The 26,114-nt window shown below is 38.8% G+C and overlaps 2 protein-coding genes across 35 annotated transcripts in view; both read left to right on the top strand.

Annotated features, from left to right (window-relative positions):
• NOF1 (U3 small nucleolar RNA-associated protein) overlaps nucleotides 1-25,145 on the top strand; it is a 34,806-nt gene extending 9,661 nt beyond the window's left edge. For 14 of the 33 annotated variants that reach the window (XM_089926192.1, XM_089926194.1, XM_089926193.1 and 11 more), the window contains 19 exons: nucleotides 246-326; nucleotides 1,698-1,876; nucleotides 4,097-4,169; nucleotides 4,575-4,634; nucleotides 4,740-4,778; nucleotides 4,871-4,959; nucleotides 5,387-5,451; nucleotides 5,710-5,756; nucleotides 5,818-5,877; nucleotides 6,270-6,341; nucleotides 7,967-7,996; nucleotides 8,329-8,423; nucleotides 8,747-8,852; nucleotides 9,073-9,135; nucleotides 9,241-9,312; nucleotides 14,494-14,674; nucleotides 17,188-17,343; nucleotides 18,560-18,673; nucleotides 18,787-18,887. In XM_089926192.1, the coding sequence (XP_089782318.1) occupies nucleotides 246-326; nucleotides 1,698-1,876; nucleotides 4,097-4,169; nucleotides 4,575-4,634; nucleotides 4,740-4,778; nucleotides 4,871-4,959; nucleotides 5,387-5,451; nucleotides 5,710-5,756; nucleotides 5,818-5,877; nucleotides 6,270-6,341; nucleotides 7,967-7,996; nucleotides 8,329-8,423; nucleotides 8,747-8,852; nucleotides 9,073-9,135; nucleotides 9,241-9,312; nucleotides 14,494-14,674; nucleotides 17,188-17,225 (1,350 nt within the window). In that variant the 3' untranslated portion in view covers nucleotides 17,226-17,343; nucleotides 18,560-18,673; nucleotides 18,787-18,887. Of the gene's footprint in view, nucleotides 1-245; nucleotides 327-1,697; nucleotides 1,877-4,096; nucleotides 4,170-4,574; nucleotides 4,635-4,739; nucleotides 4,779-4,870; nucleotides 4,960-5,386; nucleotides 5,452-5,709; nucleotides 5,757-5,817; nucleotides 5,878-6,269; nucleotides 6,342-7,966; nucleotides 7,997-8,328; nucleotides 8,424-8,746; nucleotides 8,853-9,072; nucleotides 9,136-9,240; nucleotides 9,313-11,196; nucleotides 11,768-14,493; nucleotides 14,675-17,187; nucleotides 17,344-18,559; nucleotides 18,674-18,786; nucleotides 18,888-24,727; nucleotides 24,936-24,966 lie in introns of those variants that run through there. The other 19 variants (XM_039128014.3, XM_039128012.3, XM_039128018.3 and 16 more) reach the window with 7 other exon arrangements.
• Nucleotides 21,519-24,103, top strand: LOC103702250 (transcription factor GTE7-like). 2 transcript variants are annotated; one of them, XM_008784582.6, is made up of 3 exons: nucleotides 21,519-23,293; nucleotides 23,408-23,597; nucleotides 23,700-24,103. In XM_008784582.6, exons 1-3 carry the CDS (start codon nucleotides 21,743-21,745, stop codon nucleotides 23,783-23,785), a joined length of 1,827 nt encoding a protein of 608 aa, XP_008782804.4. In that variant the 5' UTR covers nucleotides 21,519-21,742; the 3' UTR covers nucleotides 23,786-24,103. The 2 variants fall into 2 exon arrangements, with proteins under 2 accessions (XP_008782804.4, XP_088563592.2); XM_088707466.2 differs by having other exon boundaries at nucleotides 21,522-23,293; nucleotides 23,408-23,594; nucleotides 23,700-23,897.
• Nucleotides 25,146-26,114: the final 969 nt, after the last annotated feature.

Raw genomic sequence — 26,114 nt, 5'->3', positions numbered from 1 at the left:
TACACATGATTGTAGGCATTCTAATGAGATGAGTGAAAATAGTAGAATCAACTATGAGTAATTTTTTGAGCATTATGATTAATTTCTTACTTGGTACAAACATATATTTTAGTTTGAGTTCCACAAATCAGAAATTTAGCTTTTTTCTACTTATATCCTTTTGGTTTGAATGTGACTTTATTTTTTTCCCTCCTCTCTCCTTTTTATAAATGTTGACTTTATAGATTATGCTTGGATGTGCGTAGGTTATGTTCATATTGCCACTTGGAAGCATTGCACTTCGTGTTGTGAAGAGGCTAATCCAACTTACTCCAATATCAAACAAAGTATGCTTTATCCTTGCTGTCGTGGTGCTGTTTTCTGCATTTCTCTTTCTTTCTTTCTTTCTTTGATACAATATAGAGACTTGTTTATGGAGATAGTTATACCTGTTGAATTCTGGTATACTTAAATATGTATACCAGAATTCAAGTAAGCAGTACTTAAATCATTTGGTTATAAAAAGTGATCAAGTATATGCTTAAATATGTATGATGATCATTTGCAGATGTGATACTATTGACCCTTTGACTCTTTGAACAACTTATGAACTTACATGAGTGGACTAACTGGTAAATAAAAACCGAGATGCTGGTGTCAGTAACTTGCAGTGACATGTGATGAGTGTTTAATTTTATGAATTGTTATGCCTTACTTTTCAGTTTTTGTCATTTCAATCAAATTGACTTTCTAATCAAGAAACTCTGCTATCTTTTGATCATTTGTTGTAGATGTGGGGTAAATGTTCATTGTCTTATTGTATATGAACATTAAGATTGATCCCGTTCTGGTATAAGAATGTAAACCGTGTAGCTAAATGGTGTTGGATGCCAAACTCATTCATGTGATAAGCTTATGGTGCTGATTACCTCCAAAATTATTTCCTTGGGCATTTGTAATCACTTTCCAATCTGATTTTTTTCAGCGAGACACCAACTAGCTTCAATTGCTGTGTCATGTACAAGATAAATGAAATGGCTTTGGTATTGTCTAATAAACATAAAAAGGCTATCTGTCATTGTCTGAAGTTGTTGTCTTGGTTTTATACAACAGTATCATGACTTTGTTAATAATTTTGTCCCATATCATGAGTTTATGTTCATGAACAATGGATATAAATAATGGCCATAATATATGGACTATAATTATTTTTAGCAATTTATGCTATGGAATTTTTTTTTAATTGGTATATTTATTTGTCATTGCCATTGTTATACATTTGCAACTATAGTTAATAATAGTAATTTTACTAAATATATTGTTATCATATTTTAATTACAACATGTCCATTAAAGAGTTATAAGTATTATTTAATGGTTAATAATTGCTTCTATAGGCAGAATAACTTATTTGATCAATTTTTTTTTTTGTCAATTACCTACACATAATGATCCACAACTGTCCTGGATGATGGATATGATCTGCAAACATATTGATGTTGGTGTGAAAATGGCCCTAACTTGCTGTGTTGGTCTTTGGATGTGTTCTTGTAGCATCTAAACTAGCATTGGATCCCTTTATACCTAGTACAGAACACTTTGGGTTTAATGAGTGATGCGATGAAAAATAAAATTTAGAGATTTAGTTTTCATGTATTTTTTTCTTGGGCTTTGCTATTCTATCAATTTCTTAGTTGACGATTATATGATAACTTCTAGGCCAATGTGGAGCACATGGATCGCTTTTCTGAGGAGTTTGGAACTGGTGATGTCGAGGATGATGATGAACAGAAAGATGGCAGTTCAAAATCTCAGAAGCCTGCAAAACCTGCAGACTTCCAAATTCTGTTTGGTGGAAACAACAATGACCACTTCATGCTGGGGATAAAGTTCACAAAGTAACTATTTTCACTTCTTCATTGTATGCACTATATTTTATTATGGTTGCTATTGATTTTTCACTCTGATGGTCAAATTCTTGGTTGCCTTTTTTTTTCTTTTTTTAATAAACTTGACCCTGATCATGTGGAATAGCTGAAATGTTCTCTCAAATCTTGCTGTCATGTAACCCTAAGCCAGCAGGAAAATTTCTGATTGAATTTGTGATGGAATTTGAAGTAGTATGTAAAAGGGTTATGCTTAATAGGAATATGTTACAAAAAAGAATTCGTAAAGCTGACCCCAGGTATAGGAACAATCTTGTTTCTTATAGTTATGGTATAAATCATTAAGGTAATGCCTCCAAATATGGTTGTTTGGGTTATATGTTAATCATTAGTTAGGAAGGCATAGAACCTACAGATGGGGCATGCAGCTCAAGCTCTTCCCCTGCTTAAACTTACTAGAGAAACCATATTAAACTAAAAGGCAGCCTAGTGAACGGGGCTCCTCCCATTGCAAGGTCTGGGAAGGGTCAAATATATGCAGTCTTAGCTTTGTGTATTGAGAGGCTGTTTCTATGTTTCGAATCCATGACCTCCAAGTCACAAAAGAGCACTTACCATTGCACCAAAGCTCACCCTCTAAACCACAATAAAATAAAAATCTTTAAATAAATGTTTGTTGTATTACCCAAAAAAGAAAAATCTTTGCTGTGTTAGCTAGCAAACAAGTGAATAAAACCCTAGTCATAGCCCTTTCTATTATAGCAAACAATAATGGATTTTTTTAAAGAAGTCCTTCATCATCCAATAGTCTTTTTAAGGATCACAATCAAAGTGCTTTTGAAAGCTGTATAGAGACATTGGTTTGGAAATCATTAATGAGCTTCTTGAGATTCTACAATCAAATCGCAGCTTCAGGGCTGAGTAGAAAGATTGGCAAGGAGAGTCACCTCTGCCAATTTGTCTATCTCAAAATTGGCTGCTAAATGTCATGTTTTATTGTGGACAAAAAGACCTTCATAAAAGAAAATGGATTTTTCTATCATTTCTGACCAAACCACTTTGTAAGTATTGGGAACCCAAGGAGATGCCTATTCAAGTTTTTTTTTTTTTAATTAGCTCTTTGACTTCATTAGTTATGCAACTTATGCTATTCCTTGAGATCCTTTCCATGGTATTGCCTTTTCATTTTTTTTGGGTAATTTTGACCATAGTTTTATTTCAACAAAGATGACCTGTTTTTCAAAGCAAGCAATAATATACTCAGCTTCTCTATGTTGCATCTACCAAACCAACATTATAATCTTTTAGGTTTTTTAGTTTGTTTTGAAGGATGACCGAATGTTCCATGTAAGTTGTTATCAGGCTGACCTTTTAAATATTTGCTGCTTCATCAGGAAGAGCATGTAGCATTACTTTGTGTTACAGTTGATAACTCATCTTCATATGAGTTATGAGCACAAATTTGTGATTGTACGTTGTGTATTGGCTTGTTCACAATGAGTTTGTGTCAAAATTCGCCGTCTCGGTATTGGATTCCGTACTGGTGCCATACTAGTACTATATCGATATGGATTCGGCATACCAAGTGTCCGTACGCCACCTGTACCGGATATCTGTACCGAACTGATACGGTACGATATGCTCCGTACCGCCCGGTTCGGGCCGGTGCGGCGAACTATGGTTTGTGTGCTATTTTACGTGAATATTATCTGAATCGGTACAACTTCGTGATCAGCAATAAACAAATGCTACTACCATATGCTGTTGTAAATTTTCTTTTGTTTCACATGTAATGTTTGTTACATATGTCTCTATTTGTCATGATTTGGTGGATATCCTGCTTATTCTATAGAGGAAAATCGATGCCGAGCACATAGTTTTGCTTTCTTTTTTTCTTTGACAGGTAAATATAAAAAGTTTGAAAAAAGAGGAACAACATATCACCATCAATGGCATTTTTGAACAGTTTTTAAACACACCTACTAGTGGGCAACCATATATTTTGAATCTTTTGCTCTTCTAAGAGGGGGATATAAAGTTTGTAATTACAATACCGAGATTGACGATCACTTGTCTCTCATTGTTACCATAGGTCTGGATCTTAAAAATATTAGCCTTTATATGAAACTTATTCATTTTAGTTTCTTGGCAAATCATTTCTGTTATGAGAGTGTTGTCACATGATGAACTATGAAAAATGTGAAATGATTTTTTTTGTTGTTATTTTTGTAGGAGAAGCATAAAACTGTATAGCGACTTTTATTCTTCAGACATCATTGTTGCATCTCCTCTTGGATTAATCACTGTAAGTTTTTTTATTCATATATCTTTCTGCTTGAAGAACTAGTTAACCAGCCATCTATCTTCCTTTTTATTCCTTTTTCCTGACATTATTGCCGTTGTTCTTTTTTCCCCAATACACTCTCCTTATTCCGAAAGACTGTACTGCAGCTGGAGTACAGCATATTGCTGCAATACTTATAAGCCGTACAAATTAATAAACAATGGACCTAGTAGAGTTAGTAGTATGCTATACTGTTTCTTTCTAGTTCCTTCATCTGGTTTCTGCAATTTTATATTATCGATGGCTGTATTGTGGGTGCAGATTATTTCTTTCAGTGATTTCCACCTCTGCAAAATACTAATGCAACTGTAGACGAATCACATGACTGATTTCTAATTTGTGTAACTCATTTTTGGTTCTTGTCAGAAAATTGGGGAGGCTGAGGTTGAAAAGGAAAAGGATGTAGATTATCTCTCTTCAATAGAAGTATGTGACTCTCGATTATATGTTTGATTGAATTTATGTTACTTTTTTTTTTCAATTTCTTTCATTTCAAAAAGAAATAAACTTTTACTCTGTTGACATGAGCAGGTACTGATTATTGATCATGCAGATGTGATAGCCATGCAGGTATAGCAAATTTCTGGTTAACCTTTGCTTTTTTTATTTTTCTTCTAATAATGCAAACCATCAATTTCTGACATGCGTTGGATAACTTGCAGAACTGGTCCCATGTAAATACTCTTGTCGAACAATTGAATCGCATGCCATTTAACCAACATGGAACTGATGTGATGCGCATTAGGCCGTGGTAGGTTCTGACGTATTAATACTTGATTTCAGAAACTTAGATCATTTATCTTTCTCTGTTCTCTAAAAGTTAGAGTGGAGGGGGATTGCTTGAAATCCTTGCAGGTTCACTGGTAGGTTACCACAAGACAATTAAAGAAAGAGGTTGCCTTTTTTCTTGATTCTTTGTTTAGCTTGTAGTTCCCTTTTTTAATCAAATTTTTACTTACACATCACGGGATAAAAGGATTTGCATTCTTATTAGGTTCACAAGATTTACTAATGATTTACCTTAGTTTTACTGATTACTTGGACAAGATGCAACAGATATATTATTTTTAAATCTGTCCCTTTTCAATCCAAAGAGAAAATATATCTGCTACAATAATGAAGTTCACTATAATCAATGAAGACTGTAATATAGCTCTTTTGTCACTCTTCATTCTCAGGTATCTGGATGGGCATGCACATTTTTATCGACAAACAATTCTCTTGGGTTCTTTTCTTAATCCAGGTATTTGAACTTGACTTCTCCCTTAGGTCAGTTGCTGGCGAAAATGCGTGTTATTTGGTGTTCAATATCTTGGTTCAAGTTTTGTTGAAATGAAAACCAGGCAATCTGATTGAAGTGTTTGGTTTGTGTATTGTTGATAATGTAATCAGGATTGTTGTGTAAATTTTATTGGTTCTTCACTATGCTATTAAGTAATGATTAAATAACTTTTTGCTTCTGTTTTGCTTATCTTGATGCCTACATTTTTCTTGGTCACAGACATGAATGCTTTATTCAACAGATTGTGTGTGAACCATGCAGGAAAGGTATGCCACCAAACTAAACATCTGTAATTTTTTATTTTTATTGATTGTCTTTCCTTTTCAGGTGAAGTCGATGACTGAGTATAAAGGTGTTCTTCCTAAAATATTACTTGAAGTACGACAGGTATGTTAGTCTATTTAGAATATAATAAATCGAAGTCTGCTGATTTTGTTCGTGAAAGCTTGTATTTTGCATTATATTCTGTGGTTATGCATGCAAACGTTATTAACTTATTAGGCAAGCAAGTTACACTCCATGTACACAAACGAGTTACAGTTGGTTTTCAGCAGTAACAGTGCGCTTATGTACTTATTCAGTAGTTCTAGGCTTGGTGTCATGCCTTTTGTTTTGAGCCACCTAGATGTGCTATCTTTGGTGTCATCTCTCTCTCTTTCCCTCTCTCTCTCTCTTTCTTGTTTTGCTGCACCCAGATGTGCTATCCCTCTATCCAAGTAGCACCTTCTGCAAAATTTTTAATTCAAATCATGGATTCTTGACACTATATTTCTCAACAGGTGTATGAGCGGTTTGATGCCCCGTCAATTACTGACGCTGATGATGCCCGCCTTGATTATTTCTGTAAGAAGGTTAGATTAGAGAGATTCTTATGCTGTGTTTAGCATAAATCTGGATGTGAATTCTCAAAATGAAACTATTATTGTGTAGAATGGGTCCATTGTCTTGCTCAAATGGTCTTTAAATTATTTGAATATTTAAATTATACAATGCAAGGCCAGGAAAGGAGCAAGAACTTGAAAGCTAGGCACAAAAATATTTAGGAAGTGACAGTGTTTGATGGGTTCTCCTTTCATACAAACACAAATATTCAAGGTTTGCAAAATTGGTATTGGGAACCATACAATACTCTACCAGTTTGGCATGGTAAGGTAGGTACGGTATGGTACACAACCCCTACTAAGACATGGTTCCAACATTTTTTTCTCATTCCTAGCCATGGTAACGCTCGAAACTAGGTGGTACGAGTCGGTATCATGAGGAACATCACTGATTCCACTTTGTGTGGACTGGTACGGTCCTGCTCGGCTTATATACCAAACGACAATTGTACTAGATACGGTATGGTCGGTACAGTGCGTTCAGATTCAGTACGGTAGACTCTGCACATATGCGTGTGTTTGTTTGTATGTATGACATAATCCTGAAAATTGTATTGCTTTTCATATTTCTTGGATATGGGAGAAATTTGAAGCTTAAGATAAAAAAAATGCCCTATTTCTCCTGGATTTAAATGTCATTAATAGATGTCATTCCAGAAATCACCATATTATGCAGACATACAGAACAAAACAAAAAAACATCTGCCCTAGCTCCATGAATCCTACTTCATCTGAAGTCAAGGGACATTTCCCAAGGGGAGACACAATCCTTAATTTTTGGAGCATCATTACATTCTGTATTCCATTCTGGCAAATGAAACCTTGAATTTAGATTGGCAGATTGTGTTATATGCTTGATCCACTACTTATTCTGCAAACTGCTATGGAATATAAAGTTAAGGCATCGATATTTGTTCTTTAGTTTGATTAGAGAAAAGCCTTCGACTGTAAAAGATTATACGATATACAAGATAACAGTAGCTTTTTTGTCTGGCTTTTGACTTTGTTTGCCACCATAATTTCTATTTGATTTAGCCACAGATTAGCCAAATGCTTTCTTATCCATTAGTTACTCTTTATCAAGTTGTATATAATTCAGTATTTATCAACTATGCTTTCAGGAAGGTTATTACATTCTTTAATCTTTCGAGCTTTTTGATGTAGTGCTTATGTTGGCATTTCAAAATCATTGATTGTTTCTGACTGCGTAAACCTATCATACTAGAATTATGACCAGACTTTGTTGTGGCTTTGATCAATAGTTTTCACTTCCCTTCATGTGGTCTAATGTCTTCACTGATATTATTATGTGGATGCTCTTAAGCTTATTCAGCTAATTAGCTTCTCCATTGCCTTTTTATTTTCTTAAACTTGGAGGGTTTCATCAAAGACAGAAACCTGTAAGTTTAGAAATTTGTGACATATAGCAGGGTTCAAAGAGCCAACCTGAATGGGTGGGATATGATTTTAAGTATACAGCTTGTTCTGCTCAGGGTCCCCTATTCTACTATTTTCAGAGTCTAAAGATTTTGATGAGTTTGGCTTCTGTTGAAGTTGTTATAACTTGACTTATGTAAGTTGAATATCTTGCGCAGGTTTTCCCTAAGATAAAGGATTCAATTGAGGTATGCTTTCACCTGCACCATCTGGAATTAGCTTGTGATAATTTATCTGTTCCCTTGACATCTCTACCTTTCATTTTTACAAATCTTTATATATTTCCAAAATTTGTTGGAGTTGAGATTGGTGAAATAGAATCTTGATATATATTGGACATATATTTGTACTTCATGTTAGAAGGTGTATGGTTCTGTGCATGTTGTGCTTTTGTCTACATGTTTGTGCGTGCGCACATGTTTGCATGCCTGTACATGTGCATGTACATGAGTGCTTGTTTGTATATGCAGGTCTGTAATGCTTTATAGTTGTGTACCATCTGACCAGATTTTTCCTGCAGGGTGGGATTATGTTATTCATAAGTTCATACTTCGAGTTTGTGCGGATTCGAAATTTTCTAAAATCTCAGAATGCTTCTTTCTGTTTGCTTGGGGAGTAAGAGAATCTAAACTCTCATCTGTATCTATTTTTTGAGAATCAAGTTATTAAATGCTGTGCAACCAAAAAGTCCTCAAAAGGCTGCAAACCCCATTTTTTTTTTTTTTTATAGAAAACCTACTGAAGGCAAAATTGGCATTCCGGCCTCAAATTTACTTCCCATTCTTTTTAATGTATTAAACTAGCTTTATACCCTTTCTTGTGGTGCTTCAAGGGATCGACTCATAGGATATTGCTGATTTGTCATTCTCAAGTATTTATGATATGGTGTAAGAAAGTAGTTTCCATACATGGATATCACTGAAGTTTCTTTACTGTAGGTACACGAAACAAAGTGATATATCTCGTGCACGGGTTTGGTTTTTTGAAGGCAAGCGAAAGATTATGCTTTACACTGAAAGGGCTCATTTTTATCATAGATACAAGGTTCTATCTTATGCTTAAACATTTTTTTCCTTCACCCCTATTTACTATGCTTCTTAGTTTCTAAGCACCTTGATGCAATGGTTTTCTGTCAATACATTTAAAAAAAGTTTCTGATATATGCAAGTTAGATGTGCCATTACTGTAATTATGTTTCTTGGACAACTTGTTATTGTTACCAGACATCTTCTCCTCTCTTTTTGACTCATTTGATTAATTGCAGATCCGTGGTATACAAAATTTAATTATCTACTCTCTACCAGAAAGAAAGGAATTCTACCCTGAGGTTATCTCACCAATAAGTTCATCTTGTTCAGCAGTTGCAGTATTATCTTCTTTAGCATTTCTATATGACCTGCCAATTTTAAGCATTTCTATTTCCTACTTGCAGATCATCAATATGCTTGATGGATCAAAAAACATGATGTGCAATGTGCTTTTTTCGCGTTTTGATCATCTCAGGGTAAGTTTGCCAGACCATCAAACGTCAATCTTATACTTCATAGGTTGTTTTCACATAAATGTAGGTTTGGATTTTTTTTTTTTTCATGTTGGGTCCTCATGCAAGTCAAATCACGTGAAAGATTTTTAAATCCGAGACAAATAATGTTAATAAAAAAATATGAAGCCATTATGTTGAGAATGTTGTCTGTTTATTGCATTCTCCTGTTGCATAATTGATAGTTGACATTTACTGTAATATGTAATACATCACTGAGCCTTCAGACATTTTGGGCACTTATCCAATAAATCTGAACACTGCAATCTCTGTTATATAATATATGTAGACTGAATCTTCATATTGATTTCTTCATGCACTCAAGGCGATAAATCTGATTCTCTCCCATTTGGAGATCTCAGTGGCACTTGCAATATACTGTCTAATCCTTCTCTCTAATTAATCCAATTGTCCATGCGTGTGTAATATAAAACTAGTTTTGCTTGCAACAGTAGTGCCTGTTTCTTCTTGCTCCACTTGACCAGCTGATCTCAGCTGTCTTGTTCTTGTGGGTTGCTCATGCAAGATGCCTTTCTGAAACTGCTTTACGTACAAGTAAACAAGTCTATACAGCCCGCTTGTGTCTATATTTTGCTATTGATTCCACGATGGCTGTATCTTCATCCTATGAAGACATTACCTGAGCACCTTCTATTGGCGTGAATGATTGTATTTTTTTAGGACCTACTAACTTCAGATGTGATAATCTTTTATGTTGGGGCCTGCAATTATGGTGAAATCCAAATTCTTCATCCTATTCATTAGGCTTTTACGGCAATGATGTCAGCAAGTCAACCTCAGGCTGCATTTATATGCAATATTATATTGTTCATCGATTGGAGAGAGGGAATCAGTTCTTTCAATACTCTCAAATTAGACCTCTCATAGAAAAATAATAGAAAATAAAGAGAATTTTGAAAGTAGGGTCCTAAGCCCTTTTTGCTTTCATTAATAATTGATTCACAGAGCCTCTATTTATCTTAGTGAGGTCTGTGCTTCCAAGTCGATTTAAGAGAAGTGAAATTTTTTCCTAAAATAGTCTGAAATTTATGCTAAGATGAAATTCATCTTGGAGCTAGATCTAACTTCTACATTAATTGTCTCCTGCTGTGTCTTCTAATTCCTTTAATCTTGGAAGATATTGCCGTTTCCACATCAGCAAGGTGCAATGTACCTTTTGCGGGTTGTCACACGCTCGGCTAGAGCTTTATTTTGGCACATATAATGCCAAAAATAGACTCCAGAGGAGAAAGTTATGGCCTCCAGAGGTTACAGTGCAATCAGGTCTTGGATGCGGTGGATCTTGCTCCCAAAACCCATTGTGAGACTTGAAGTGGCCAACTTGGTCTACAACGGGTCCTGTGATCCTCCTGGGTCAGCTGTTCTGTACTGGCACAATAAGTCAGCCCTAATGAAAATTTTAGATAATTTTTGCCTTTAACCATTTCATTTCTGTTCCAGATCAGTCCTCACGTTATTTTCATATAATTGAGTAATTGTTACATTTGGTGATTCAGATGCAATGCCTAAGATATGATTGAGAATCTGTGTATGCATAATAATTTAATCAGAATCTTCAGTCACATCCAATAGGTAATAATCTTATTTGATCATAGTGTAAGCTGGTTGCATTGGCATTCGAAGGACACACTGGGTTTTAAGATCATTACGTTGATATAAATCATATCATCTTTTACCTAAAACATGGCGACATGATGTAGATGTGTGTGGTAATGTAAGAGGATTTCTGTGAAGGTACTTCAATATTTATCTCCGTGCTTAACTTTCTTTCTATGATGAGAGAGGATGATGATTACCTCCATTATAGGGGCTGTATATTTATTGAAGGCAACTTGCTCTACTGACTTGGATAATTAGAACTAATGACGTATCAATACCACAGCTGGAGAGAATTGTTGGAACTTCTGCTGCAAAAAGGATGCTGTCATCAGATAAGAACATCTTTGTCTTCACTTGAAAGCAAAAGTGCTGTCAGGAGTTTGTCGAAGATGGATAAAAATGGCCCTTCATGGCTTTTGCTGGACTGCTGTACCTCTGCTCTTAAATGAGTGAATAAGTTGTGCTTGGTTTGTGCATAGGTCGCATCCAGACATAATGCAGGTCCATGCACGTTCAGACTTGTTTTGAAGAGACATGAAATCAGGAGTACAATGGACAAGTATAGTCCAAAATGGACTGCTGCTTTTAAAGAGAACAAAGAGGCACATTTTTGCAGATAGTAACAAAAAGCTGTTTTTGTTGTTTTTTTTGTAAAATTTCCTCTTTCGTAATTAGGAAAACTCTGGTCTCTTCTTGCCTGATCTCAAATATGAACAGCTGTATTCTCAATTGGCAGAACAGTTTTGGCACTGAAAAAACTTCCAACATCATCAATGAATTTTTATATTCAGGATTTAAACTTCTGCGTTCTATAGTGTGCGTAGACATATTCTGTGGTTGCTCTGATTAGTAGTGCTTTTTTCCGTTTTTGTTTTGAGAAGATTGTAGTTAGTTTGTAGTCGCCAGTGCTCGATTAATATGTTTCCTCTAGCTGTTTTGCTTCTGCACTGAACTGTGGCTTTCCTATGGGGTGGTCCACCCCGATCTGTCATGTATTCCACTCTCCCGAAAGCCTGACCTAAGTTTTACAAAACTTATGGCCTGCCTGATACTGTGGAGTTCTTGTTGTATTAAATTTTATTGACAGCGACCGCATTGTATCTTGACAAAAGTTTTTTTGTTGTAAAGAATTTGGTTTAGCACATGCCCGAGAAATGTTTAACTCCCACTCTTTACTGCATATCTCACCTCATATCATTTTGGCTTGCTGAGTATTTGGGCAGCAAACACTGAGTTGTGCAACCTGTTGATGAAGGGATTCTTCAACTGTTATTAGCTTGACAAAGTCAGTCGAGCATTTACTTAATGATATGTTGGGCAATCTAGAGCCTTGTGTTTGTGAATTGGTTGCATGTGTATTAGCTTAAGCTTGAGGATTTTTTTTTTACCAGAGAAAAAGAAAAAAGAATTTTAAATTTATGAGCATATCCTGATTTTTTTTCATTTTAGTTAGGACCTATTTAGAAAATCCAGTAGGAGGCACAGTCTATCTAAGTAAGGAACATATCAACCTAATCTCTCTTCAGCCCAAATCCTATAGAATATAAAAAAGATTGTCATATTTTTTTATTTTTCTTTTTTTTATCTTGCAGTGCGACAGGGGATTTAGGCCAAAACTAGGAAGGGCTTTCAGAAGAAAAGTAAACTGGGGTTCGATTCTTATAGGAAATTCAGTCGCATTATGCTGGATTTTTCAAACAGGCCCTTAATTGGATTTGAGCTATGGACTCGCTTGCTTCCAAATCTATATATACCATTGAATCAGTGACCAGTTTAATTTCCAATCTCTTTCCTTTTAAGTATGTCTCATTTCTTTTTATTTTTTGCCCCGCCTTGGCACAAACACATGGTGATTTCAAAAGCAGCCGCTACGAATTAAAAGAAATAGAGCAGCCATGTCAACAATCCACTGATTTTCCAAATTACTCTCACCAACATCGCATGCCATCAACTGCACAAGGCAATCTTGAAGTGTGGGCCTTAGAACAAATGGCTCAGCGGTTTGTTTCTCAAGGTTCACCTAGAGAAGTAGAAGGTACAACCTCTTTCGACTGAAACATTATTGTTATGAATGCTTTCTTGCCTTCATAGGTGGGGAGAATAAGTGAGGTCTGATGTAGAAATTTTCAGGTGTCCTTGTGAATTGAGAGCTCCGCATATCTTAAGTGGGTTTGGTAAAGTCAGCTTGACTCAAACTCCCACCCAAGTTAGGTTTGGGTCTGAGATCTTGACCCAGATCAATGTGCCTGGTTTGAATCAAATTTGGTCTTGTTCTAGGTGGGGTTTGAAACTTTCAATTGGTTAAATTTTTCAGGCTAGTCTTTGAGTTTTAAATTAAATTTTGCTGGTTAAGTTGGTGGTCCATCTGAGCTTGATTGAATTAGGTGCAATTTTATGAGATTTATACTCCCTCGGTTAGTGCACTACTGTAAGTTTAATACTCATAACTAGTACTATAAGATTTTAGATATAGAATAGATCAGAAGGAGTAATATGGATTAGGCACCAATATGTCCTAATTGTGAAATTGTTTATGCAACACTCCAATTATATTATAGCACGACGGAAGAGAAACCCTAGATTAGTAGTTGCCACCGTCCTCGATCTCGCGCGAGCTTCCTTCGAAACTCTCTCTAGGGTTTAGGGTTTCAGATATTCGTATTGGATTCAGATGCCAAGGCCGGGGATCCGGGCTCCGCCGGATATCTCCGACGGCGACTCCGAGGGTCGCTAGCGTGCGGTTTCCTTTCGTGAGTCGAAATCCGTGTAGCATTCCTTCCCTTCTTCTTCTTTCTCGATGCTTTTCTCGAGTTTCTACTTGATTTGTTCTTTGTTTATGGCTTTTCGCGAAGATCTCGGCGAAAGCATTGTAGCTTCGTGTTCCGTCGAGCGATGGAATTCCCTCGCTTTTGCTCGATATCCATGAAGTCTACTCTTTTTTCTTTTCCTTGCCTCCTATTATTATTAGTGTGCTTAATTTTTTGGAACGGTTTGTTGGCTAAAAGATAACTATCAATGTGTTTAATTTTTTCGAATGGTTTGTTAGTTAAAAGATCATAACTAATTGCAAATATTTGGGCTTTGAAGCAGTTGGTTTGAATGCGCTGAATCTGAAAGATGGATTTTGAAATAGTTCGGTTTTCTGGAAATCATGTATCCTGAAGACGTATATTTTGTCTCGGAGGTTACTGGTCACATCCTTCGGAAAAATTAAAAAACAAGACTAGTCTATTGTCAGACCAATAAGTGGCAAACAATGGCACAAACTTTTGCATGCTGAAAATTCTTGCAGGAAAAAATGTTACATAGGAAAAAATTTTGAATGTTTTCTTTAGTTTATTCCTTTGGTCTCTTTCTTCGTTCGTTAGTCTGTGGTTTGGGACGTGGTGGTGGGGTCCTATTGAGGATGGGAAGCATTAGATCAGCTATTTCGCAATCAATGCTTAGTACAAGAGTTGCTCTGTTGCTTGTATTTTGTTTGTTTGTCCTTTTCATTTGTTGTTCATCTTAATGTTCAATTGGCAGCCGGTGTCGCACCAGAGCGTGAAGGATGACAATCTTATGCTTCCTGATATTGGTAAGATACAGCTCTTAGTTGCTGATCCAGTTTCCTTTGACTGTAATTGGAGACTGTCATATCTCGGCCTGATGAATCTACAACAGCGGGATAATTTGAAATCTATATTACTGAATTTACTCAATAAAGGTATGTAAGTCCAAACTCAATATCTCATTCACTGTCTAGATCAAGTAGTAATAATAAGGATTGCAAGGATTTCTTTAAATTCGATGCCAAATTCACCTTGCTTTCTGTGGAGGGGCTCAGTAGCTTGGAAATGTTGGGAATGCCTGATTTTTGTATGTTCTATATAATTCAATTGTTGTTAGAAGTGGAGAAGGGTATAAAGCTTTGTTTTCCAAAGTGCATGTTGATCATTCTGAGAAGAAAAGGACTTGTGAACTTGTAGATGCACATTGTAATCAAACAAGAATGTAGTTAAATTTTGGAGTTGTTTCTAGACATTTGGACACGAAATTTTTAGACTTGGGTTGGTATGTTGCTGAATTGTGAGCACTTTTCAAAAGACAATGATTATCAATTAGAAAATATTACATTGTAAAATGGTCTAGTGACGCTGACATTAGTGAATGGCTAAACCTCATTGACATGCTTAGCTGCCAGAATTGGGAGTGGTTGTGGGACCGGATATGGCTGCGAGTGCAGGGAAGTAGATATTTTAGAAACACTTTTGGTAACAAAAAGTGCTTAGGAAGCGGTTGCAGGTTCAAGATTTTGGAAAAAATTTCAAAGCAGTTTGCGCTACCCTAGGTAGAAGATTCTGGCTTCCAAGGGAACGTGTCTAGAGGATTTTCAATGGTTGGATAAAGGACATATACTGATCACACAATAGAAGACAGCGGGAAATTTTCATTCCAAAAACTCTTTGGCTGACCTGATGTGTGAGGTGTATGATTTAGCTTGGATTGCTATATGCACAAATAAAATATCTTTAGGACTGTTTCTTTGCTAGTGGCATAACAAGGACAATGCACACAAAACACTCACTCTCGCAGCCAATAGCTAATTTTTTTTGCCATTATTCTGATTAACTTGTAGCTTATATATGTTCATGCTGAATGCTGCATCTATATGAGGATCTCTCTCAGTTTTATTATCTTCACTTAAAAATGGTTACTTCAAATTAGAAGGTATTTTTTTTTCAGTTGCATTTCATAACTTGTAGCTTATATATGTTCATGCTGAATGCTGAATATCTCTATCAGCATCTCTCTCAGTTTTATTATCTTCACTTAAAAATGGTTACTTTAAATTTGAAGGTAATTTTTTGTTCAGTTGCATTTCATAACTGATCCTTATGACAAGTTACATCCTAGGGTTTGGGCCTGTGACCATTAGTCATATGTTGGCTTGCTGATTGGTGTCGCTTTTTTAAATTTTGATCTTAGATATTCTTTTCACTGACATGGGTTACTCAAGCTCTATCATCCATCATGCAAAATTGTTGAGGAAACTTTGGGATTTTAAAGCTATGCTTTATTAGTTTCTTTCCAAGGAATGTTGAGTTACATTCCCTTATTTTTCTCTTGTGAATTCTCAGTGTGATGCATGCCTGCTGAGATCCATTTTGCTGTTAGTTTCAGTCTGTTGATACATTCCATGCTTTATAAGTTGGAGCTTTTCTTCCATAATTCTATTCATCTTCATACTATGAGCATGGCTGTGTTTATATTATTTTGTGAAATGGCAAGTCAGTTGAAATACTTTGTCTCTGTTGCCCTTTTTAAAAGTCCAAATTGCTGAATTACATTGCTATTGTAAAAGCTCTCTCTGTATTTGTTGTTTTTAAGAGGTTTTTTTAGGGATAGATCATGTGGCATGATTAAATTTGTTGCTGCTTAGTACAAATTACCGGTCAAGTTCAGGATTGATTATTTAAATGTATTTGTCAGTACTACTTTTAACAGGATATCTTGGGTTTTACTGCACCAGCACAAATGCTGATCAGTTCACCCTCCCACCTTGTCCCTGATTACTTTCATTTGGGTGATTTTATGGGAAGTAAAGGATCATCAGACATAAGAATAATATGAAAGTATAATATGATGCGCACACACAAGCGTGTTAAATGTGTCACTACACTAGTAGCTGTTTGATAATAGAATTTCTTGTTGTACAGTATAAGACAATTCCCAAATTCTAACCATTATTAACAGAACACTATGGTACATAATTGTATTGCATGCTCAGTCGAGTTAGATCTTGCAGTGTTGTACTTCTGATTCTGCTGCTATCCTACATATGATAATGCGATGGTTATTTCTATGATGACTATGATGATGATGATAGTTGTTAGTTATTGGCTTATGTTTTTCATTGGTTGTGGCATATTTTTGTCGCATAACAGCGAGATTTAACTTCATATAATTTCAAAGTCTTGCTGCTTTGAGTAATATTTAATTCTTCCCCCTGCCTTGTATATATGTGTACATGTGCATGTTAGAATGACTTCTAAGTTTTATGCCATTTCCTTCTGCAGGCTAGTGGACTCTTGTCCCTTCAAATCTTAAATGAGACTTTACTTCTTTATACTTTGAGTAGCAATAGATAAATTTGTTCTACCATAGGAAATGAGGTAGATATCAAAGCATATAAGGACATGTGCTGTCTATAATGGAGGATTATTTTTGTGGATGCAGGCTGCATTTTTTACCAAAGTTGGCTGTGGAAAAGCTGAAGGTGAAAGTGGGTGCTGGAGAATGAACAGATGGGAAGACAAGGGCACGTCATACCTACTGACACAAAATGCACAGCATTCAAATGCAAGGCTTATCGACAGCTGCCTTTTAAGCAAGGTTAGTTCTTAAGATGAACCAAATTTAAGCTTTCTGCAAGTTAAGTACTGGTTTAATATTTTTCTATCGTACTTTTGAAACCAATATTAGTAACTTTGGCAGTATGAGGCATTGTTCCCAGGGTGCACTGTAGCTAGAAATGTCAATTTAATTTTTTTTGACAAACAATATTTAAAATGCTATTTAACAATAGAAGTACAAATGTCGTAGCTTTTTGTTTGAATTTCAACTGGAAATCCAAGGAGCCAAATGCTTCACAAGCCTGAGCTATTGCTTGATTTCTCAAGCCCATTGCTTGACTTGCTGGCACATGCAGGAAAGAGTTGCTTTCCATGTATTCATAATATATTGCTTAATTAGTGATATCAAATTCTTGGTTGAATCTGTGTTCATGGATGTATCTCTACTTTCAAAAAAAAAAAACAATTTCTGGAGCTCTTGGATCAAGATTTTTGTGTCTAATCTTCCTCTTATCTGGGGGAAGGTGGGAAAATGAGGGAAGAGAGGAGGGGGAAGGGGTAGACACACATGTATGCATATACATCTATATCTGCACATGACTACAAAGGGCACATTTACCTATGCCGGCAAATTCATGCATGCTTAGTCATACACACCTATTTTATGCCTTCTCTTTTGGTTTCCCAGGATATGAGATCCCATTTTGTCCTGGCATATCAAATTCTGGATATTTTCAGTTTTAGTTTACATCCTGTACAAGGGTTCTGATGATGCTGATGCATGCATGCAACTTTTTTTTCAAAAAAAAAACTCTCAATACATGATCATATTTAATAAAATGTATTAGTTTTTAAACTTTTTGTTTTAAAGCGTGGTTACCAGTTTTTTAGCTGTACAATAGATCCTCTGCCAACTATTAATTTGTAATTACCATTGTAATAAACTAAAAGGGATTTTTAAGGAATGAATTTGGTTTTGTGGTTAATTGACTAATAATCTCTGATATATGCTGGTTAATGGGTTTACAATTATCTTGTTTTCTTCATGCCTTGTTTGTATTTTTAACTTATGCTTTGTTTATTACGTTATATCACAGAAACATAGGTAAATATGAGATCATATTACGCAGTCACATAATTGGGGTTACTTTAGCATTCTTCTGAATTTATACAAAGCCCTGTAGTTCTATATTCTGAACATAGGCTTCCGTTATGATTCTTTGTAAGTGGCTCTTTTAGTGCTTCACATGTCGCAGATGCTAGCTGAGTGAGTGGCCATACGTCAGAAGTCAAGAAAGCATCAACGTGCATAGGTGCGGTATTGTTACAATAGCAGTTAGATGCTGATTTGGTCTGCCTAGTTGCCATCGGTAGGTACATAACAACTAGAGTTTCAGATGCATCACCACTGCTTGTGTCACTAAGATTTCATACCAAATCATTGTTGATGATGTAAAGGTTTTTAATTTATTTTTGCATATAGGAATTCTTCCCATTAAAGTTGAAATAACCTGCACAAAGCACTTCAATTTGGCACCCAGCTCAATAAGACTGATCTATGGTATGTTGCTGGCTTATGCTCAACCACACATTGCTTAATTTGTTGTAGCCTTTTGTTGCATGGTGCTAGCCAACCTAGTCTTTTTTTACTAGTCTAGCCATAAACTTTCTGCACCTTTAGGGCCTATATGGATATATGTAACTTGGTGCATTAGTAGTACATCAGACAATGTGAGCGAGCCAATTACTGCTTTAGTTTGGTAGTTGCGGCATACAGTGAATCTGCCAAAATCCTCCCAGCCCTAGTAATTTGTTCTCCAGCCAAGAATGACAATATGACTAATCGTAGACACAGGCTGCAATAATGATTCTTGAGTTTTATGGTGCATAATGTCATTTTGGTGTCAATTAGAGTCAATCGAACACTGTAAACCGAGTTACACAAGCCAATTACATATTATATATGCTGTCAAAGTTCTGTATTTAGTGTTATATATAATTTTAGCTATGTTAGATGGTAGTTGTAAGCATACAAGTCCTCTCTGTGTCTTGAGTAGTTGTCAAGATGCAAGGATATCATTAGTCTTGTTTGACATGGATCATGCCACCACCAAACTTTCGTTTGCATGGTACCATCCTTTGGCACTTAAGACTTGGGGCGGAAGAGGATGCCGATTCTTTTTCCAAACACCCATTCTCGGTTTTATGAGCATTAGGGTTGGTCTGTCCAAGGATCTGGGTTTCAATACATGTCGGGGGAGGGTTGCATCGGTGGTAGGGATGCGAGTATAGGACGGGGGTAGGATAGAACCTCTCTCTCTCTCTCTCTCTCTCTCTCTCTCTCTCTGTGTGTGTGTGTGTGTGTGTGTGTGTGTGTGTGTGTGTGTCTCTCTTAAGTACTCGGCTCACACCTAAGCGTTAACTCAAGGTCATATATATATATATATATATATATATATATATATATATATATATATATATATATATATATATATATATATATATATATATGTTTTTGAGAGAGAGATGTTGTGATGTCAAAATCTTTCTTACAACTTTATATCATGTGATTTCTGGTTTGAGTTCATTCTCTCTCTCTCTCTCTCTCTCTCTCTCTCTCTCTCTTAAGTACTCGACTCACACCTAAGCGTTAATTCAAGGTCACATATATATATATATATATATATATATATATATATATATATATATATATATATATATATATATTTTTGAGAGAGAGAGATGTTGTGATGTCAAAATCTTTCTTACAACTTCATATCATGTGATTTCTGGTTTGAGTTCATTCTTTTTCTACATGTATCAGATCATTTCTTCGTGCTAATGCATACATATACATATGTGTGTATAGTATGGATAATGCACTCTAATAATGCTAGGCACATATCCTCTTGGCTTCCTCCCAAACTCATCTCACATATCCATCGATAATTTGCCTTAATTCAGGGTGCCATGCCATTCATGCCATTTATGAAAGAATTGGTCTGGCTTAGAGGGGGCATTTGGAACGTGCAATTGATCCGAGCCTCTTGTTTCAAATTTTGTGCGTTATGTGTTAATGAAAGCCTCAGTCCTATAACATGGCATTTCTAAGCACTTCACCTTAGGAGCAGTGCTCGCTGGGTTCGAGTCAGAAGTGTTCCTACAGGTATTGCCTCTCTAATTCCTTAGAGACCGATGAGTAGATTGTTGACATGAGTCGATTAGACGTAGAAAAGTACCATATGATATGTAGAGTCGAGCAGTGTTGGGCTGGCTGGGGAAATGACATTTGGCCCATAAGAAGGCACGCCCTCAATTCCATGTACGGAGGCGAGAGGGTGGTCGCCCGTGGTGTCATTTGGGAAATGACATTTGAGTCCGCTGTCATTGTTGAAGTCGCTAACTTTGAAGATTTCTACTGTCGGTTATGGTCACCTTCCGGATGAAGTAACCTAACCACCAGATGGCCACCGGCCAGGCATTCACTGGGCTATCGGGGGTAACCTCACCAATTATCGGCTACTGTGAGCTGTCTCTGTCTGACCTGGCTGCTAGGTAATTTGGCCAGGAGAATCACCGCACTTATTATTTAATCAATGGCATCGAAGGTACCACCCATCTCTTCCTTGGGAGACCTACCTGCCATTCGTTTCTTTCTCTTCGTGAGGGTCCCGCATGACTTTGAAGCGAGTCGAGGTATCACGTCTGCTATTGTGGTTCCGCCCGTCATCCCTGGGAAGATATTTTCCCGCCTCGACTGCCAGCTGTCTCGATTTCACCCTACCGCCTCTACCAGGCGCGTCCTTTCCCTGGGGGATTTTTTTTTTTTGTTTGAAATATTAATTTTTTTTTGTGGAGAAAAGAAAGGAGGGAAGGGGAACCCTAACCCCAAATGCACGAGTCATGCGCCCCAAATTCACGCGAAATCCAGACCAAATGAAATCCCCCCCAGCGCCGGGCCGGGGGGGGGGGTAAGGGGCGAGGTGGGATGGGAAGCGCCGCTGCCGCGGTCCCCACCCGGATGCGCGCCACATGTATTGCAGCCCGTTATCGTCGCCGTCCGTGACAGATGGACGGTCACCGCCCGGGCAGGGGAGAAACGGCCACGACCGTCCGATCCCTCTATCCTCTCGAATCGATGGCTCCGGTCTGGCCCGCCATCTGGCCGGGCAGATCTCGCTGCCTTTAAGAGGCGGTGCCCCCCCGCTCCACCTCCTCGCCGAGCTGAGGGTTTCGTCCTTCTAAGAAACCCTCGCCCTCTCTCCCTCCCTCCTTCCCTCCCTCCCTCGCTGCCCGAGTACAGGGCGACCCTTCTCCTGGGATTTCGTCCACCCCGCGGCGAATATCGGCCGTCTACCATGGTCCCCAAACACTCGGCACCTCCCTGTCGGAGCCGGCCCGCCGGGTCCCGGCCGATCTGAGGGGATCCGCCGCCGTGAATGGCGTCCGCTCTCCTGGCCAGCCGGAATGAGCCATTCTGGGGAGAGAGAAAGGTTTATATGAGGAAAACCCCCAATTCTAACCCTAACCCTAAACCCGGCACGAACACTAACCCTAATCCTAACGCCAGCGACCATGCGTCGGATCATCCGCGCCAGTTCCACCCGCTGGTGCCGGAGGAAGTGCTGGACGCCGCCGCTGTGTCCGACGACTCGTCGTCGTTTAATCGGAAATCCGTCAACCTCAACCATCGGCGGGATTCGGCCGGCTATATCATGTTCAACATCTCGACCTACTCGAAGAGGGAGCTGAGGGAGCTCAAGAGACGCCTGGTCTCGGAATTGGAGCAGGTCCGGACCCTCAACAGCCGGATCGAATCCAGAGAGATCCAGTCGTCCGCCAGATCTGCCGGCTTCAGTGTCTCCGGGATCTACTGCGGCAGCCGTGAGGTCACCTCCTCGGCCGCGGTTGCCGTGCATCAGAACCATCTTGATTCACTCGCCATCAGATCCTCCGATCTCTTCTCGGTGAAGGAGAAGGCGGTCTCCGGGGATATGACCCTGCTGCCAGTGGTCTTTCCCAGGGAGCCGAAGCGGCTGGCGGCAGCACCGGAGTCGGAGAAGCTTCTCTCTGCAATGATGAAGAAGTGCGGCCAGATCTTGACGAAGCTGATGAAGAACAAGAAGAGCGTATGGTTCAATTCCCCTGTGGATGTGGTGGGCATGGGCCTCCACGACTACTTCCAGATCATAAAGCACCCTATGGACCTTGGTACTGTGAGATCTAAGCTCAGCAAAGGTCTCTACCCGTCGCCATTGGAGTTTGCAGCTGACGTCAGATTGACCTTTAACAATGCCCTTATCTACAACCCAGAGGGCCACGAGGTGCATAAGCTTGCGGATCAGTTCCTTCGCCTCTTTGAGGGGCTTTTTTGCCCTTCATACGAGAAGTACGAGAAGCAGCAGAGCGCCGTTGCTAGGGAGGAAGAGGAGAGGCATAGGGTCTCTTCTTGGTCTCGTGCTCCTGTGATTGAGCGTGCAGTGAGACCTGAACCTGTTGATCCTGTGATCCTTCCGCCAGCTACGACTCCAGCTCCAATTCCTATTCCGTCATTGGCACCGCCCCCAGTTCAAGCTAAGCAGCCGCCTCTGCAGCAGTCGCAGCCGCCCCAGCAGCATCCAGTTGTTGGTAGAGTGATGATGGGGAAGCAGCCAAAGCCGAAGGCTAAAGACGCAAACAAGAGGGCAATGAGCTTTGAGGAGAAGAGGAAGCTGAGCCTGGGGCTCCAGAGCCTTCCCCAGGAGAAGATGGCTCAGGTGCTGCAGATTGTGAGGAAGAGGAATGTGGATCCAGCACAGAGTGGGGATGAGATAGAGTTGGACATCGAGATGATGGACACTGAGACCCTTTGGGAGCTTGATCGGTTTCTCTGCAATTGCAAGAAGATGATGAGCAAGATCAAGCGGAAGGAGGCCATGGCCAGCCACCTCATCTCTGCTGCTCCACCTGCTCCAGCTGCGACCATGGTTATGGCTGAAAGTGGTGACAGGGTAATAAAGAATGACCTTTCCTCTGTTAGATTACTAATTTCAAGGAGCTTTCTTTCCATCACTCTTTGATACTAGTGTTAACATGCCCTCCCTCTGGAATGTGGATGTTGGCAGTCTCCAGTGACGGTGGAGACACCCGAGGCAGTAGCAGCAAAGAGGAGCAAGAAGGGGGATGCAATCGAGGAGGATGTTGACATTGGTGATGATATGCCCTGCACCAATTATCCCTCGGTGGAGATTGAGAAGGATGCTGGTTATGCCAGCAGCTCCACCAGCTCCGGCAGTGACTCGTCCTCATCAAGTGGTATACAAGAACAATGATTTTGTGCTTTTTTACTGTTCATGCATTTTCCTCGCATTGGTCTTTTAATTAACTTGTTCCCTGTGGCTCTTGATCCTGGTGCAGATTCGGACTCAGGGAGCTCGGGGAGTGATTCCGATGAAGATGATGCCCAGTCTCCTGGTGCAGGCTTGAGGTCTCCGAGAAACTAACAACAGGTTTAGTTGCTAGTGGAAGAGAAGCATGAGATAGAGCATGGGTAGGGTACAGTGATTTGAGAGCTTGTTGGTTTTACAACCCCCCCCCCCCCCCCCCCCCCCCCCCCCCCCCCCCCCCCCAACGTCTGGTGTGGTTTAGGTAGGAGTGGATAGATAGGGAGTAATTGATGGTACAGGTGTACCATATGTAAAAAGAAAAACAAAGTTGGAAAGTTTGAGCAGGTGAAACCTTCCGATGGGTTTCTACTTGAATTCCCGCCTTTGTTAGTTTAGGGCTTATAGTTTTGGTTAAATTGATTATGGGTTCTTTCAGGTGGAGCTATCTTTGGTGTGGTGGCGGCTTTATCCTACTGATATGCATGCTGCATCATTATGACCTGTTCTGGCTCTAGGCATAGTGAACATAATATGGATGTTTGTCGTAATCGAGACTAACAGATCTCTTTAGGTTATATCTTATGTCATTGACACATAGGCTCTCTTTTATTAATCTCACATCAATCTCATTGGGTCTTAATTTATTTATTTGAATTAGATCCCATGGAGGTTGTCTCTTTAGGCTGGCTGGCTTATCTGTTGATAGTTTCCATGTGCAGCCGATCTAGTTTATATTTTTCTTGTGGTTTTAGTGGCCTGATTCGGTGTCTGTTTTATGGTATATCGCGGACGAATCTGTGATAGTTCATTTGGGTATTTTGGGTAGCGGAAGATTTTATGTAAATTGCTAATTGGGTAGCTGAAGATTTTTTGTATGTTGTTTATCTTCTTTTTCTTTTATGATCGAAATCATTTTGCACCCATCATAAACTATCTGCTTGTTTAGATTTTCTACCTACCGCGTTTGCAGCATCTGCTCCCTTTATAAATTATTATTGAATTCTCTCATTTGGCTTCCATATTAGTGTTTCTTCTTGTAGCGTTGTTTTGTTTTTGCAGCTGGACGGACATAAGCCATCTCTTTCCTGATATGGCTTGCCTGCTTCATTGCACTGCACAGTTTGGGTTCATCAGCTTAATCATTTTGTTGTTGGGTTCTTTTTGCCCCTGATCAAGTGGCTCAGTTGTAAGGTCGATATCATGAGGTCCCACGCTGTAGGGATTGCATTTTAGGATGTCATAAGAAGTCTATATTCCTTTTTGTTAAGTTTCCATCATGCAGGTTTTTTTTTACTCAGGAGCTGGAAATATTTTGGAAGTATGGACGGACTGGTATCGTTCTCTACTTTTGCCGAACAGGGTTGGAAGTTTCTTTCTGTTTCCTTTTATTGTGCTCTCTTGATTCATTCAAGAACTTGTAAGGCTACGTTTTCACAATCAAAATTGACGTGAATTATACTGTGATCTCACCATTCAATGTTGAACGATTTCTCCAAGACATCCTGGACATTTGTAGGTTCTTATTATTATGTTATTGTGAATAGTCAATAGCCGCCAAGGAAGACAAAGCTATGTTTTTTGGATTGGGTTGCTGATGCTGCGGCACCATGATCCTGATGTGGTGCCTGCTAATCGGGTGGTGGTTGTGAAGTTCTGTTGTTTGTTTTATTGCTGTTGATTGCATCTGCATTCTAGAAAGAAGTGTACCTGCTGGGGCCCATGTTCGTTTGCGTGTGAAAGATTGCAGGATGGTGCGGGTGTTGGCTCAAGTAATACCCATTTTGGTTGCTTGTGTGGCTATGCTATGTCGGTATGTTGGGAGCGCGACGGACTCCGGGTTATTGTCAACCTGCAACTGGATCTTAAAAAGCATTGTGAGGTCGGGGAAAACGGATGTCAACTACGGAATAAATGAGGATTCGTAGGAGGATGGGATTCTGGAGCCCCCTGGAGAGAATGTTCGGGAGATAAATTGGTTGGTAAAAATAGCTGTAGGTGAGAAAAAGGTACAGCGTTGTGAATGGCTCGCTGGGAAGATTTGCTAGCTTATAGTAGCTCGACTAGGTCCTGTTTGGCTCGCCAGCAATGATTACTTGTTGCATGAATGCCATTCTTATATTTCTCTTGTTTGATTATTTTATTCACTCGTGGGCGATGTAACTATTATTTGGTGGTCGACAGCATGAAGTCATGCGTCCTGGAAGTCTGATGTCAGATGTCTTAACAATTGTGACCTTGTCATGTATGTTATTGAAGCTTATATAGCTAATATGGATATATCATGTGACAGATTATGCGTACGCGGTGACCGCCAATTGGTGATTTATGACTCACGCGGATGGCAGACCTTGCACCGCAAGATTAATGCGGACTCTCAGGTAACCGCACCAACATTTTCCCCAATTACCCCTCCCTCCAAGAGCCCAAAAGAGAGCACTACTTTTTT

Source organism: Phoenix dactylifera, chromosome 11, assembly GCF_051530095.1.
Source record: "Phoenix dactylifera cultivar Ajwa chromosome 11, Ajwa_hap1_PhDact_Kaust_v1.1, whole genome shotgun sequence".
Lineage (NCBI taxonomy): Eukaryota > Viridiplantae > Streptophyta > Magnoliopsida > Arecales > Arecaceae > Phoenix > Phoenix dactylifera.
The sequence above is the reverse complement of the archived record's forward strand: the minus strand, read 5'-3'. Positions and strand labels throughout refer to the sequence as shown.

Excerpts from the sequence above, each read along its gene's own strand:
- LOC103702250 (XM_008784582.6), top strand. The coding sequence starts at position 21,743 with ATGGCGTCCGCTCTCCTGGCCAGCCGGAATGAGCCATTCTGGGGAGAG. Across the intron at positions 23,294-23,407 it reads TGGCTGAAAGTGGTGACAGG|TCTCCAGTGACGGTGGAGAC; the intron begins GTAATAAAGAAT and ends GGATGTTGGCAG. Across the intron at positions 23,598-23,699 it reads TGACTCGTCCTCATCAAGTG|ATTCGGACTCAGGGAGCTCG; the intron begins GTATACAAGAAC and ends ATCCTGGTGCAG.